The 17,297-nt window shown below is 38.8% G+C and overlaps 1 protein-coding gene across 38 annotated transcripts in view; it reads right to left on the bottom strand.

The window, feature by feature from the left end:
- CELF1 (CUGBP Elav-like family member 1) overlaps positions 1-17,297 on the bottom strand; it is a 70,581-nt gene that overhangs the window by 31,562 nt on the left and 21,722 nt on the right. For 27 of the 38 annotated variants that reach the window (XR_012673965.1, XR_012673964.1, XR_012673967.1 and 24 more), the window contains 4 exons: positions 6,589-6,678; positions 4,292-4,479; positions 3,405-3,487; positions 2,941-2,989 (listed from right to left, as the gene is read on the bottom strand). Coding sequence is in view for 34 of the 38 variants with exons in the window: in XM_075152296.1 (XP_075008397.1) it covers positions 2,941-2,989; positions 3,405-3,487; positions 4,292-4,479; positions 6,589-6,659 (391 nt within the window). In the remaining 4 variants the exon portion in view is untranslated. The remainder of the gene's footprint in view (positions 1-2,940; positions 2,990-3,404; positions 3,488-4,291; positions 4,480-6,588; positions 6,679-17,297) is intronic. The other 11 variants (XM_075152305.1, XM_075152306.1, XM_075152304.1 and 8 more) reach the window with 1 other exon arrangement.

A 17,297-nucleotide genomic window follows, 5' to 3' on the forward strand; every position in this document is an offset into this window, starting at 1 on the left:
ACATTCAGTTCCTGATGAGTGAGAGAAGACTTGTATATATTTTATTGGACCTTTTTCATCCTCTCCTCTGTCTCTTCTATTTTTGACTACCAACATACCTAACTGTTTCTAAACAAGCAGAAGCTGCAGAAAGCTTCTTTCTAGCCTCTTTATCATGCCAATCACTTAAATTTAGATCTGCTTATTTCCTCATGCTCCTGTCTCAACAGTGGAAGCAACAGCAGTTGCTAAAACAGAACAGTTTTAGTTCTGTTTCAGATTCATCCATTCTGATCTGTACCAACAGCATGAAAGTAACACCTCAAATCAGAACGATGGACGGTGTGCTACTGTATCTTGCTGATGCTGATGCTACTAGATACATTAGAGTTGAAGAATATGTTTCAGCGTGCAGACTATTTTGAAATAAAAGGTCCAGAAAGACATTTCTCTTAACTTTTCAGTTAGTGGTTACTAATGTCAGTTCAAGGTCACTTAAGGGAGTGGGGTGAATTTGAATCCAGAGCAGAACTTTATACCTCTCGTTTTACTTATTTAAGGATGCTAATCACCTCTGAAATACTTGCTTTTAAAGGATGAAGCAAATTATGCAGAATACTATTTGGAAATATAAAACAGTTTACAAATACAACATTCAGCACAGTATAAAATATAATATGATGAAGGCTGTAGCACAATTTGAAGCTTTAAGAGAGAAAGTCTTCTATTTAATGCCATGGTGAGGGGAAATCAACTTATTTGCTGAGTCTTCTATGGTGTTAAAGAGGAAAATTCTAAACTACTCCAGCTGACATGACTTTAACTGACTATTAAATCTTAATGTTGCACCCAGTTCACTTTCAAGCTCTTACAGCAGAAAAGCCACTTCCAAATCCTTTCTGCAGTCCATTTTAGTTCAAGAGATCCAGAATTGCTTTTATTAATGGCAAGTTAAAATACTTTAACTGATGCTTTCTTATTTATATTTTTACCTACACCTTTTACTAAAACTCATATAATTATATAATAGCCTCAGAACTGTCACCCTAAAATTCCATTAAATACTTTTTTCCTCTTTCCATTATTTTTCCAAGATATTCGTGTGTGTGTGTGTGTGTGTATAATGCAAGATGAATTTTACTTTAGAGAACCTATTCTGTTCTCCTCCCAACAATACTTCAAAAGAATTACTCCTTTCTAGATATATTTACACAGAAGCATATTCTGTATACACATGGAGGAATTTGCAGATGGAATTACTCCTACTGTATGTTAGCCGTATATCCCATCTTCTGTTTTCAATTATCTTAAGATGCAAGCTTTCTGGAACCAGGATTATCTTCTTCATGATGCAATGCTAATCTTATAGTAACTATGGCAAATGAAGAAAATAAGCCTAGAAAGGCTGAAACTACAAGATGCTAAACACTTTCTTTGCTTATCTTGCAGCAATATATACAGACACACGCACATCTGAGCATGTATGTATGTACGTATATAAACTCGTCATGGAAATAATGGATAAATGATCATTTACCCAGTGGTAGATGCTAAATGGCTTAATCCATCTGAAATGGCCAATGTGCAGAAATATACAACAGTTCAGTAGAGAAAAAACTGTGAGAATTCTCAATCTCCCTTGTATACTACAAGAAGACGTTTTGACTCCCACCCTAGCTGCAACAGGCCTTGGTTGGTCAAATTGGTCAAGCACTTGAAAAAGAATTTCTGGATTTCACAGAATCATAGAATGGTTTGGGTTGGAAAGGACCTTAAAGATCATCTAGTCCCATAGGCAGGGATACCTTCCACTACATCAGGTTGCTCAAAGCCCCATCCAATCTGGCCTTGAACACTTCCAGGGAGGGGGCACCCACAACCTCTCTGGGCAACCTCTTCCAGTGCCTCACCCCCCTCACAGCAAAGAATTTCTTCCTAATATCTAATCTAAATCTACCCTTTTTCAGTTTAAAACTGTTACCCCTCGTCATATCACTTCCTATTCCTTCCCTGATAAAGAATCCCTCCCCATCTTTCCTGTAGCCCTCCTTTAAGTACTGGAAGGCTGCAATAAGGTCTCCCCCGAGCCTTCTCTTCTCTAGGCTAAACAACCTCAACTCTCTCAGCCTGTCCTCATAGGGGAGCTACTCCAGCCCCCTGATCATCTTCATGGCCCTCCTCTGGACCTGCTTGAGCAGGTCCATGTCTTTTTTTATGCTGGAGGCCCCAGAGCTGAATGCAGTACTCCAGGTGGGGTCTCATGAGAGCGGAGTAGAGGGGGAGAATTACCTCCCTCGACCTGTTAGCCCTTCTTTTGATGCAGCCCAGGGATACAACTGGTTTTCTGGGCTGCAAGCGCACATTGCTGGCTTATATTCAGTTTTTCATCCACCAATAGCCCCAAGTCCTTCTCCACAGGGCTGCTCTCAATTCACTCATTGCCCAGCCTGTATCCATGTCGGGGATTGCCCCAACCCCACTGCCAGACCTTGCACTTGGCTTTGTTGAACCTCATGAGGTTCACATGGGCCCACCTCTCTAGCCTGTCCAAGTCCCTCTAGATGGCATCCATCCCTCTAGAGCATCAACCACAGCACTCGGCTTGGTGTCATCCGCAAACTTGCTGAGGGTGCACTCAACCCCACTGTCCATGTCCCCAACAAAGATTTAAACCACCTTAGTACAAAGAAGAACTCACTGGATGTTTCCCTAACTGACAACATGGTTCTACCACAAGCAGCAGAAGTGGGAGATACTGAGTCATGGAATTTTAGAGACATCACTTACGCTACCTACTATACTGAAAACACACCTTTTTCTTCCCCCCCTCCCCCCCCTTTAAAAAAATCAGGTCTCCAATTCAAGAAGACTTCATCAGAAGCTGTTCAACAAAAGGAAAATCCTCAAGCTTCCCTATTAGCACAAATGACACCACCAAACTCAGACTTTAGTACAGCTTACCATTACTCTTTTCACTGTCAGCTGGTTTCATCTGGATAGGATGGTGCATCTGAAATGTAAAAAGATTATTTAATCCTAGATGCATTCACTTTATACTATATGAAATACATCCCATATGAATTGTGGAAGAAAGAAATGGTAGCCTAAATTGCCTCTACAGAAGTGCATATGTAACAATACATAAATTTCTAGAAGAAAGAAAAGCTTTCCTAATGATATGCCATCATTTCTCCTCAGAGAGTATTATAGGAGCCATGCCCACCCACTTCACTACCATATTATTCTCCCAAATGCTCCAAAATTCCCTTAAGATCTGTTATCATACAAATCTCAAGACATTGCTCTTTTGAATAGTTCTTTGAAAACATGATTTGAGGGCAAGATAACATATGTTTGTACATCAGTGGTGCCAGAGCTCAGAGAAACAAGATAGAGTTGTGAAGAAAGTGTGGCTCTTCTCTTACCCCTGGGAGGATCTTCATGTTGTGAAGAGCATTCTGTGCTTCTAGTGCAGCTTTACGGGTATAAAATGTAACAAAACAGCACCCTGCAATTGAAACAAAATGCTAGCCAAGAAAGAACACCATGAATCTTGACATGCTGCACAGAAATTGCAAGTCCCACTTCTATCCTTCCAATGCAAAACGTATGACAAGTAGAAGAGGTTAGACATTGAAATAGGTACTACTGATTGTGACTGTTTAAAAAAGATTTCTAAGTGTAATAAAACAGGATATATTCAGAACTAACCCAACATCACCAATACACCATTAAAACAAACGTTTAGATACATCTGACAAATAATTGTTGGCTACTTCCATTATCAAACTCAACAATTATTTGCTAGTACCAAAAACTTATCTAGTTTCACAGGAAATAAGATATTGCATATAACTGAACTGCAAATCCAGGTATAGCATTTAATCAGGATTTGATGTACACAAGTATTTGGTGTACACAAATGACTAAGACCTCAATTTTATATTTTATCTGAAACTGTGACACTTCCAGCAACATTTTGGTCATACCATAGCATCACAATGATGCTCTGGAGCAACACAGTATTAATTTGATGTTCTGCTTTGCAATTATAATCCATACTCTTCAAGCATCCCCATTACTTCTGAGCTCTAAAAGAAAATTATGATTTTCCTCAGCTCAGCTAATGACTGGATCACAGTCCAAGCATAATTAGACACATTAAAGACTATAAAGCCTGGGCTTGCATGCACACCTGGTCACACAAAGCTCTAACACACAGGGATGTCTGAATAAGCTAACAGCTAAGATTGTAACTATGTGAAAGCAGCTGAGACACCAAGTCTTACGTGAGAAGTACAGAAGTTCTCACCTTTGCTTTGAGGAGGGTTTTGGCTCCTGTCCCTCAAGACATTGATTTCATAGACAGCACCATACTGTTCAAAAAGTTCTCTTAGATCCTTCTCACACCAGCTCCGTGGGACCTGACCCACAAACATCTTGATAGCATCTAGATCAGGTTGGTCTGGGTGATCCAGTGTGCCATTCATTTTCTTTGAGCTATGAAAAACAAGAAGGAATTTCTGGTTTATATCTTTCCATTGATTCTAGATGCTATTGCGGCTAGAAGCAGCATGTTTACAGAAAGATAAAAAGATATCTTTCTACACATATATAAATGTGTATGATTAAAATATACATATAAAGAGATACTCTTGCACATTCCCAGTCCCGCATACCAGAGAATATTCAAAAACATCATTCACATTCATTGGCAAGCTGTGTACTTGGAAACCAAATGCTCTCTACACAGCTGTTTAAAACTTCTCTCAACACTTGCTCCTATAATGTAGTCAACACCTGGGATTCAGGACATAAATCTGTTGAGATAACTGAAAAATATTATGAGTTCAACCGTGTAAAATTTTACACAAAAAGAAACCAGAACAGGAAGGAACTTAAATTCAGTCTACCCAGAGACTACCGAAGTTATCAGTAACCAGTGAAAATGAGAGGATAACATTTTTTTTGTTGTTTTTAACTGTGACTATCTGGAACTGTTTCCTAGGGTGAAGATCCATCTTAAAACAGATAAACAGGTACAACTGAACAGATAAGAAGTTTCATTAAAGGTTTGCAAGGCAACAGCTCTTTCCGAAACTAGGGAGCTTTCAACAATATTTGGCAAAAAAACAGGCTTAGGTTGCACATGAACAGGTTGGGATTGGACAATCTAGTTAGTCACTGACCGAATCAAGTTGAGTAATGGTAGGGTGTTAACATAGAAAAAAAGTCACTTCTTAGACTACAACAACATGGAAGTTTTGAATATGGGAATCTTCCATAGGCTTTATGGCATTACATCCAGTCATACGAACAGTTTACAGCTTATTAATAAAACTGTGTTATACTCCACCCAAGTACTTGACAGTCATACACTGCCTTCTGTATTGACTCCTCACTGTTTGCCAAGTGCAACGTGAGGTCTTGTTATTGGCAGTCACAGCCTGGCATACCACAGGACCTATCTCTGTGGAAGACTGACTGTAATGACATCCTATTGTAGCCATAGTGGTTAGTAGGTTAAAATTGCTGACCAACCCCTGCATAATCTAGAAAGGACATGGGGAGTGGAACAGTAACTATACAATGATTCCCCCCACCCCCAAACTCTTTGTTGAAGAATACAGGTGGCCTTCTTCCAGAGTAGTCAGCTCTCTTCACCTCTGCTTTTTTCCTTTAAAGATAGTTTTTGAATGGCTTATTAACTGCACATTACAGTAAACAGTGTTCCTCTCACTGTCACCTGCAATCATATTCTGCCCTGAATAGAATTTAAGGGGGGTGGGGGTGGGGTGTGGTGTGGAATTCCAAACCAGGTAATGTTTAGTTAATTTTTCCCCTCAATATGCTGCTGTTCAGAGACCAAGGGAAAACTGATGCTGGGAAAGCTCATAATTTTATAACTGTATGAACAGACCTCAGAAACAACAAAGCTTGTTACTAGAAGGGAAGGGAATCATCATAAATCCTTTCACTCCTCTCTACCTTTCCACTCAGAAAGGGTCAGCATCTCTCCAAATATCCAAGGGAAACAATACCTTTTACAAAGAGGTAAACTACCTCTTTGCATTCAATGTCTTTTCATTCCAATTGAGAACAACTGGAAATCATTAACCCTCTTCCAATAATAATTTTCAGCCCTGCCTTCTATACCATGGGTAGCTTCAAGAGCACAGCGTGGCTCCTATTAACTGGGCAACTCTTAACATGAGCTCAACAGTATTCAAGGAATCTTTCATTCCTAATGAAAAGGTTTAGTCTGGAGTCATTAATAGGGAAGAACAGAAACTGTTCTCCCAACAACTGATTTAAATAACTGATTTTATAATGTCAGCACCTGTAGCATACTATAAACAGTACTGCCAAATAGCTTTATTCCTCCTTAGCCCTCATCCCCAAAATTATCAGATCATTTCTTCCCCCTGTCCAGAATCCAACATCAATTGTCAATGCCCACTAGGTTTTTTTCAAGAAAACAAACTGCAGGCTCTTCTCTCTCTCTTTTTCCCCCCACCTCAAGGAGAATTCAGAGAGCAGAGGCTTCAGAGACAGCAATTCCAACTATCACATTAGTTATAAAATTAGACATGAAGACAAAATACTTACACAGGGCTAGCATTCAAGGAGCAATGGTCCACCATCATCTCTGGGAGGAAATCCAACTTGAACGCAGCCATCACCTCTATCTGTGACAAACTACTAACACTAAATCAATGTATTGCCTAAACCCCAAACAACGCCACTTCCAAAAGTCCTGCAGGTCTTAACACTCAGCCACACAAAAAACACTCAAACCACAGAAACAGAAGCTCAGGGAGACAGGCAATAGACACCACAGAAACAGGCTGGACTGGGAAAGGGACATGGAATCCCAGATTAAAAAGGGGATGTGACCATGTGAAGGGAGGCTCAGCTTAATACACAATGAAAATGCTGATGCACTGGGCTTGTTTTGTGCAATTTTCCCTGGCGAAGCAGTACTGAGTGCACTGTCAGATAAACAGAGTGTCAGATCCATGAAGATAGCAATGGGTAACAGAGCAGAAAGAATACCAACTCCAGTCTTTCCATCCCCAACTAACTCCTTGCCTCCCAAAATGGCAGTCCAAGGCCTTGAGGTTCAGACAGACACTTCCCTTATCGCCAATATTAAGGTATTGGTGATATTAAGTCAGGAAGTTCCTTCACCATAAACATTTTCAATGGCTGATCTCACTCTTTTCACCTTGTGCACTATTTTTGACACTCTCCTAACTTCTAGGGAGAAAAATGCCAACTAAAATGTTTCTCTGAATCTGCCAAAAAATCAAAGCTAAGAAGATTTGATTACTCAAAAATTCCTTAACTACCACAGAACATCAAAACCTACTCCTTTTATAGAAGTAAAACATACATTGTTCTGGAAACAATACTTTGCCCATCATGCATCTATAAATCCAGAGATATACAGAGCCTATAGATGAGAAAGAAAGGGAAAAAAACCCAGTGATTTGTTGAAAACTGTTTTATAATCTTTGAAAACACTGATCAGAACACCTCAGCTGCTTCATCATTAAAACAGGAATAACATGTTGATCAACGAACTGTGAGGTGTATCTATACACACAATACAGACCTCTTGTAAAATCTCCAATATCCAAACTAATGGGGAGATAACCTGGATAATACTGGATGCATTAGGAGATGCAGAAATATTTGATTGCAGAGATTGAGTGCTGCAGAGGCAGCTGGGTGTGTCTGAGCACTCCAGGAGAGATGATTAATTCAAGTCCAACATGAATCCAGATAAGCCTTACATATACGGTCGATATAACCACAAAATAGACTCTTAGAGCATCAAGGAATGCATGCTGGGGCAGCTGCGATCACTTTTCTTGTCTGTCAATGACTGCAACATGTACTTGCAGTTATTTAGACTGGCCAGTATATACAGCTTTTTTTATGCTTGCACAGTTACAGCATGTCAATTATTTTTTCATAAATAACCTCTGGAAAAAAAGAATGTTTCTGATCTTCTGCCTACAGTGAGGTTAATTAAAAGGTTATCAAAAGGAGGTAGGCCTCATAATACAAAGAGATATGCATGTTACTGCAAAATAAGAGAGGACGTGAATTTAGCACACATCAGATATTCAACAGTAACTACTTCATGCATGCTCTTACTATGTGGTACATGTAAGAAACCTTATTCTTTAATGAAAAAGGTGTAAGCTATCTGCTAAGCACCACTGTTAAGAGCATGCAAATAGGCACTAAGGAGCACAGGTCAATTTATTAGCTTTCAGTAAATTGTTCATTTCTACCTTCAGACACATCTTACAGGCTTCCCACTTGAAAAATGCCATGTTGTGTAAAACACATCATATTCAAATGTTAAATTGAGCCTGGAGCCCACTTTATGGATTTCTCTAAAATGAGCCCACGGAGAGAAACACTTCAGATTTGTACGATTAGAACAGCAGAAGAAACGGTGGGGTTCTTGTCACTGTTCACAAAAATCTATAGACCAACGCTGTCAATTCTGGTCTTACCTATGAAGACCAGAATTCATTCCCTCTGGTCTTCCAGTCATCTTTAGGTTTTTTAAGCAGCCAGTAAAATACCCCAGCAGCCAAGCTCACTGTAGGTTCGATGAAAGATGACGCTGGCAACAGATACTCTAGAAAATGGGTTTTAAAAAGGTTACTGAGATTGATTAGTTTACTGAAGAAAATCACTAAGTCATTATGATTTGATCCTACGCCCACCCTTTCCCTCATCTCTGCTCCCCAAAATGGAAGTCATATCTGCTTGTTCCATTAAGACAAAACTGCAACAAGTTACAGGCGTTGTCACACTGTTACATCCCATGTCAAATTCAGTCTACTGGCTTTGATAATTAATAGTTTTGTGCAACTATCCTGCTACATATTAATTTTTAATTCCTGTTATACTTTAATTTCTCCTGTGATGTGCTCACTTCATTTAATGAATAGTGCCAAAAATATTTCACATGCTGTTACGTACAATTTGGGGGAAAGGAAGAATCAATACTAGAATGGTGAGTAAATATCTGAAGGTATGTTAGCCAAGACCCAGTGCCTCAGGGTACCATACTTCTGCAATAATGATGGCAATTTCAGTGACAAAACACTGGTGTACAAACAGGTTTGTTTTAACATCATTTAGCTGAAGGCATCAAGCTAGTGAAATTAAAAGATTTACGGACTTCACTTGTGAAAATATCAGAAAGAGTGGAAAAAGACAGTATTTCGCTACTGCACAAAAATAAAAAGAATTAAATGAGGAAGCAGTGTTTCTTTGGAATTATAAAAAACACAAAAGTCACCCTAGCCATGGCTCACAAAGAAAGAAAAATAAGAGAGCTAAACACACTTATTTTTTGCTCAGATGTCAAATTCCTGCTGGCTTCCAGATCCATTCTTTGACTGTTTCTATTCAAAGGATAATAGAAACAATGTCTGAAATTCCAAGCTCTATGGACTGTAGCTACACATTTAAATGTGGTGCTAATCTGACAATACGAACATTAAAAACTTCTACATACTACAGATTAAATCTCACTTTTTTACACTTCTGAAGCCCTAGATATTGCTATATACGCTCCTCAGAGATTGCAGAGTATAAATGCTAAAAGTTTTGCTTTTATTTTTAAGTTTACAGAATTACATCGCATCCTGCGGCACAAAACCTAAAAAACAAGAAAACCCAACACAAAACAAAAATCCTGCGTTGTATTTTCTTTCCTAAGAAAGCCTTGTTCATTTCAATGAGCAATTAACTCTGAAAGCTAAAGATAATAATAATAATAATAATCTTTTATTTTATACAGTCTGAACCTCAGACAACACATAAAAATCTGAAGCTGAGGAACTACGGGGATGGTGAGAGCGAACTATGGGAAAGGATGCAGGCTATGGGGAAATCAGATGCTATGAAGCTTTGAAGGGGACAGGTCCTAGAATAAACCTCCCCTTGTATTATCTGTGGATGTCCAATCCCTACAGCGTTGCTGAATTGCAATTTTGTTTTTAAACAGATAACCCCTAGGTTACATGCATCAACATACAGTAACTACTTGTCAATATTTTGTTGTTTCATTGGTGATCATATAAGCATGTGGTCAGAACGTTTTCTGCCTATGTTGAAATCCAAACTGTCTCCCCATGCCTCGCTGGGTACAAAAAGCCCCTTACCTAGTTGCCGAAACTGCAGTTTCTTCCTCTGCCAATCTCAATGACAGTTATGCACTGTGAGTACAAATCTGACACATTCAGAATGTTGAATTTACCATCAAAATACATTAAGTTTTGGGCTGTTTACAATTCAGATTAAATTAACTAAAAAACATTTTTATTTATATGAAATTTTTGTAGAAGTTCCCAGGTGGAAAAAAAGGATAGAAGGAGATGACAATTGCTTTTATCTCAGAAATAGCAAGGTTTCATGGTGCTCTCTCTTATGCTTTTATCTGAGAGCATTAAATTCCACCATACTCTCCAGACCTAGATGGATTTTCACAAATTAGGTAAGTAAACTTTACTCTAAAAATAGCTTAAAATAAGCTTTTTTCCCCTCCCCTTCCTCAAAATATTTCTGGGGAAAAAAATATTTGAAGTAAATCAATACATTCTTGACCTACTTCTCTGGCTTGTGAATGAAGTCCTGTTTACCTGTAGCTTCTACTCCAATTAATTCTGTGAAAGTTCAAAAGGAATGAATTCTGAACTTTTGTCTGACTGAAGAATCCCCAGGACTCCCAGCGCTCTGCCAGCAGATGAAGCAGCAAGTCACTTATCCCTCTGGCTTACAGGATGATGTTTTCTCTGCCTAAGTACTCTTAGAAAAGGAAAAATAAAACGGCAGCTAAACTTACTCTTTTATTTGATAAGACAAATGATTCAAAATAAATTACACAAAATCTATTTTCTAAAATGAGGGAATTAGGTTATTTTTCTGGAAAAGGAGATAAAACTTTGCACTGAAGTGAACAAATTTGTTATTCTAATGAATTCTAAACAGTGGAGCTTACAAAAAGCTAGACAAGAAACACATACAGGTACATTTTCTTTTAAACTGTCTATGGGCTTCCTCATGTACATATGCTTCTTTTGAAAGCTCTACTTCTGTTCTTCCTGCCTTCTTACTGCTATGCAACATTCACTTGAAACAGAATCTACTGCCAGACAATTCACAAAGCAGTTGTAGTTTCCTATGTTCGTACGAGTAAAGCAGGAGACTGGCAAAGGCACATTTGAAACTGGTAAGAGGGAACACTTATTACTAAATTTACAGATAAAATAAATTATTTAGTGGCAGTGACTTTTGTAATCCTGTCAAAGCTTGACAGAGTTTGAGCACAACTGGATGATTGCAGGGATATATTTTTCCACTTCTATTTACTGCACACATATAAAAATCTCAACTGTTTTTTTTTTTTAAACAGATAACCCATGGGCTATACACATCAAAATACTGCACATAAGAACTACCATCTTCCAGCTAACATTAGGAAGGAACAACTAAGTAACCTCATCTTTAAAGACAGACTAATCAATAATTACTAAGGTTTTAGACCCATTTGTCTATTGCACATAGTTCTAGGCATTAGAAACTGGACTGTGTCTAGTGTGGCAGTTCTCAAGTTCCTTAGTCACAACTTTTTACCTTTCTAAATCAACACATCCACTGCAAAATCTTCATGTGAAAGACATTGTTTGGATTAAAACCACAGAAGTTACTGCTTCTCTGTGGCAACCGAGATCACAATTATGAGGTGTCAAAACAGTATATAAAGTCCTTACCTGTGCAAGTCTGTTGTATGAAGGGGTTCTGAACAAAGCTGGTCAAAAGTATGCCAATACATACCAAAAGCAGATATAAAAAAGGATGTTCCTACGGATGTGTCTTATCTCCTTAAAATAAACCCAATGACTCTCAAGATCCTCCAGCGACTGCTACCTGTTTAGCTGTGCAGACCATAGCCAATAGCCAGACTAGTTCAGAGCCACTTGCACACCGATGGGCAAAGGGCAAGAGTTGAATGTTCTGTTTTGACCTCCCCCTCACTTAATGCTAAATGATTAGGAACTTAATGCCTTGAGACATTTACTGTTCTGACAAATTTAGTTGAATATGAGCAGTGAATTCAAAAGTTTTCAGGAAGGAATGACAGTATAAGGCTTGTGCATTGTCTCCTTTAAAAACAGGCCAATATAAATCCAACTGAGCTGTCTATAGCAGATATCTATTATTTCTATTAATCAAAATACTTCTGGATTAGAGCACAGACTCCACACAGACATCCAGTTCCTCCTGTTTGTTCCCCATGCTGCATGCATTAGTGCAAAGGTGCTTCAAAGGGCACCGGCAAAGTAGTCTAGAACACCAGGTCTTTAGACAGGCCAGTGACTTTAAGCCATCATTTTGCTGGAAGTACAAATAGTAAAATCCAGGAATCAACTAATGCTCAGATAGAAACATCTTTGACCTTAATGTAACAGCAAAAACAAGTAAGGAAGACTTGTATCTACAGTATTATCTACATACCAACATGATGCCAAACAGTTCTGCTTTGATGCCACACATTTATTTCTCTGACCAGTCTAGATGTCCCTCTTGCTTTTATTTCAAACAACAAGCAATGAAGTGAATGCACATATCAACTGTAATAAGTCGTGTGTGGCTATTATTTTCTTAAGCAGCTAGTATCGCCAAACTAACTTTTCAAATGACAGCTAAGAAAGCAAAATCTTCATGATTGATACAACAGCATTCCTCCTTTGAGGAGGAAAGGAGATGGTATTTCATGCAAAGGGTAGTAGATTTTTGGAACTCTTTGTTGGTAGGATAGTGAAGATGCAATAAACTTACACAAGTGCAAGAAAAGACTGGACAAGTACTTGGAAGAGACCCATCAGAGGCTACCAGACAAACCACAACAGGTTATGTTCTCCTGAGCTGAAAACAGAGAGGCTGAGAGACCACTGACTCAGTTTTGTGGTAAAAACAAACACTATAGATTATTAGCCTTTGTGTATGGCAAAGATAGGTCTGGAACATGCCAAAGAGCATGAGTATGCCTATGCATTTGTGTTGGGACAAAACAAAAAGCACTATGGAAAAAAAAGAAGAGTCATCCTGTTAAAACTACTCAAGAACTGAACTATACACATACTAGGTAAATGCTAATTAAAAATGCTCAGCTATTACGCACAGATAGTAAACAGTATATACACTTCCCCCTCTTTTTAAAATGCCTTGTAATTGCTTTTAATATGCCATCATATAACTGACGAACAAAGTCAATCTGTGGTATACTCAATATCTGGCTCACTCCTGAGGACAACTTACATCAATGGCAGATGGTAGGTCTCCAGTCTGAGAGCTCATCTACCAGGAAACAGGTTACAACATCTATTAAAATCCGAGAAGCCAAAAATACTGCAACTAGGTCCTGCTCTGCCAATAACTGCTAGTAACAGGATGTCTAACAAGAACTCAGAAGAAGCTGAATTATCCGTCTTAAGACCCTGTTATAGCAGATGGATGAAGTTGATAGACTTTAAGACAGTGGCCTCCAAACTTGTTCAATTTTCCTATCGTCTCCCTCTGACACATTGCCTCTTCATCTGCTTGCCTGAGAGGGGACACTGATGGGCCTATGGGTATCGGAATTCTGCAATGCAAGTGACCCACAGCTCTGCCGACAATGACCTGCTGCTTCTCTAGGGTAGAACAGCTGCATGATGCTACCCTGAGTTTTACTTTCTTAGGGCATAGCTGTGGGCTAACACAGCAGCATGAGGCTGCTAACCCAGTGCTTGACCCGCTGCAGCTGTGTCTGCTACTTCAGTGATGATGCTGCGTAGGTTTGCACAGGCATTACCAAAAAGAGAAAAAAATGGAATAGACTGGCCATGAAACCACCTCCTGACAACGATCTCAAACACCTATCTCCGACCATAGAATTTCTCATTACCCTCTGGTTTGAGATTACTCAAATATTTTTGCATTATTTTGAGGTATATCACAACTATTATTTCCAGAATCTGTATTGTCCTGGTTCCGGCTGGGACAGAGTTAACTTTCTTCCCAGCAGCTTGGGGGGTGTGCTGTGTTTTGGGTTTGGTATGAAAGGAGCATTGATGGCCCATCGATGCTTTGGCTGTTGCTGGGTGGTGCTTGCACCCGGGACTTTTTGTTTCTCTTTTCAGTCTCCCATGCCCTGCCACGTGCAGGGGAAGCTCTGGGGGGGGAGCCTAGCCGGGGTGGTTGACCCAGATGGCCAATGGGGTATTCTATACCATGTGACGTCATGCTCAGTTATAAAACCAAGGGGGGTGGGCTCACCCCTCGTTCGTGACACGCGGTCAGCGTGAGCAGTCGGTGAGCAGTTGCATTGTGTATTGCATGCTTTGTATATTCTGCTATTATCGTTGTTATCATTGTTATTATTACTGTTCTACTTCATTTTATTTCAATTATTAAACTGTTTTTATCTCAACCCGCGAGTTTTCCTACTTGTGCCCTCCCGATTCTCTCCCCCATCCTACCGGAGGCGGGGGGGTGAGCGAGTGGCTGCGTGGGGTTTAGTTGCTGGCTGGGGTTAAACCACGACATGTATCTATTTAATTCTTTTTTACACAAAGGCAGAAACTCCAAAGAACTTCAAATATCACACTTAGCAATAGTACCATTTACAGAGTGACAGACAACTTCGGTTAGTATTTACCTGGATTTTTCCAAAGGCAGCCAGTACCTGCCCACCCTGTTTTCAAGGAAAGTACCCATGCGGCATTAGGATAATAGTCTACTACATTACCACAGTGAAATAAATAAAGAAGATGTCTTCAAATTAAAATATTTTCCTAGAAACTCCATCTTCCCTTTGGTGTTTAATTATCTCCTCCTTGTACCTGTTCCCCAATGATACATTAAACACTTCCATTAATCTTCATAGAAATACAACAAGAGAGGTACCTAGATTGTTGTCTTTCCCTTATAGTGTCAGACATTTTCTTTTGCTAGCTTAAGACTTCAATTTTGTAACTAAAGTTCCCAATTGTGACCTTCAGAATAGTGATCTGAAATGTATATTAAATTTCTGTCTTTCCCAGCTAAATTTTGTTTCTTCATCTGGCATATTTCCTCATTTTTTTCAGACTAAGGGAATAGAGAAGGAGACAAAAATCAGCATTATCGGCTATTTCTTGGTAGTAGTAGTGAATTTAAAAAACAAAAAAAAACAAAAAACCACAGCATAGTAAAACTTACTGTGATGCAAAGAAGACAGAAAAGGCCTGGCTGAGAAGACGCTGTATGAACGATATTAGACACGAAGCAAATAAGCAGACGAACAAATTGTCAAAGACCAAATAATGAAATTTGGAGCAATTAATGCATGACAACCCATTAGAGCATCTGTACTTGTAGAACAGATAACAACAAGCCTTAATGCCGGCTCCCTAGAATAACTAGTTTTGGCAAATCATAGACAAGGAATAATCATCACATATTTATCCCTCGTCACAAGACACTTTACAATTAATAATTGATATGAGGAAGAAGCATTGATGTATGAATCCCAGGGCAATTGCTTTTAAAGCAGAAGCATATAGGTTTCTTCCTCTCATTCTAGGAAGACACATAAACATTAAAAATAACAAGAACAAACTGTAAAAGATTTAATCCTTTTATCCTTATCTGTAGGTTGGGGGGGTTGTAAATAGATGTAAAATGTGTATTTCAGGTACTGCTTAAGCTCTATGGGAAGGTATGCAAAAGAAATTTTCAGTTAAAAATTATTTTTTTTTTTAAACATCTGCCAACACTCCAGCAGACATAGTTTGGGAAGCATTTTGAGTTTTTATCATTACAGTGCTAGAACACACCAATGCTTATATTTTGCCAGAGACAAACTATGGAAATCTTAAGTACCTAAGAGAGATCTGAAAGACTTGTATACACTTTGGCACTGTAGATAGAAAAAAATTCTTGAGAAAGTAGGAAAAGTGGCTTGGTCACAACAATAGTAAGAGGAAATAAAGGCAGCAGTATGACACAGAACAGGAGACAAGGCAGGAAATGAGAAGTGAGGACATGCATTTCTATCCTGTGAAAGGACAGAGAACTACTAAAAGGAGACAGGATGGAACATTTAAGGCAGCAGCAAGGTTTGAGGTTGGCCCCCCCCCCTTCTTTTTTGTTTATTGACTGAATTCGGACCATGAGACACACAGAAAGTATGGATGATAAATCACACTTGCACTTCAACACTTAAATCTTCAGTAGAAGAGAATAAGAATACTAATGCTTGCAAGCTATCATGCCCTGAAAGCAGAGGTACGGATCCACTTACATCGCCTTTCCCCTCTTTTTCTCCCCAAATGTTGTCTCAGCTGAGCTTACAAAAATGATTTTTTTTTTTTTTTTTTAAGATTGGCCAGAAGTTTACCTTGAGGTATTTCAGCTTTGTGTGTAAGAAACAACCCTGCAAGCAATTCTATGGAACAGAATACTTTAGATCTCCGTCAATTTTTTTACTTTGTAAATACAAACACAAGACCAAGAAATCTGTTTTCAAATAGGCCTGTATTTTGCTCTCTTTTCCTATATTATAGGAGCTGCAGCTCCGTACTTAGTCAAAAAGATGCACTGGAAACAAACATTTTATCATCTCTGCAGTATTGCTAGAGAGATTTTTAAAGAATCAACTACACATTTTAGGTTAGTTTTCTGCCACTAAAAGAGAGCCAGAAGTTATTCTTCTGCTAAGGAGCTGGAAATCCACTGGGTCCTGGAAAGCTCTGAACAGCCTGCTTGTCTTCAAGCCAAATATGCCACAAAGCACTACAATGGGCAAAGCAACTACATTTACACAGAGGATTGCTGTGTGTTGCATATTGGACCCAGGGGAGACTACAGAACCAACTATACAATTCCAGGACGATACCACATATGAAGATTGTTGTATTACCCTAGATGAGAACTACAGTGAATCAAAAATGCCTTTAACTAAGGTTTATTGCGAGCAATGTACCTTGTGCATGTGTAAAGTAAAACCTTGAATTAAGAACTGGTCAGAGTTACTTTTTTTACTTAAGAAATGTAATGTGTAATCTTAAGTCAAAGGAACAAACTTCACATTATTAAATTATTTTAAAATCTCTCCTTTCTGAAATTTCTTAGAATAGCAGTCAGACCTGTTTAAAAATCTTTCTGAAGTATGATAGCGGCTTTTTTTTCTTCCCCTGTTAAGTTTCAAGAGACCTTTTGGACTAAACAAAGCAACAAGTCTCAAGTTTCATTGTCCT

This window comes from Calonectris borealis, chromosome 5, assembly GCF_964195595.1.
Source record: "Calonectris borealis chromosome 5, bCalBor7.hap1.2, whole genome shotgun sequence".
Lineage (NCBI taxonomy): Eukaryota > Metazoa > Chordata > Aves > Procellariiformes > Procellariidae > Calonectris > Calonectris borealis.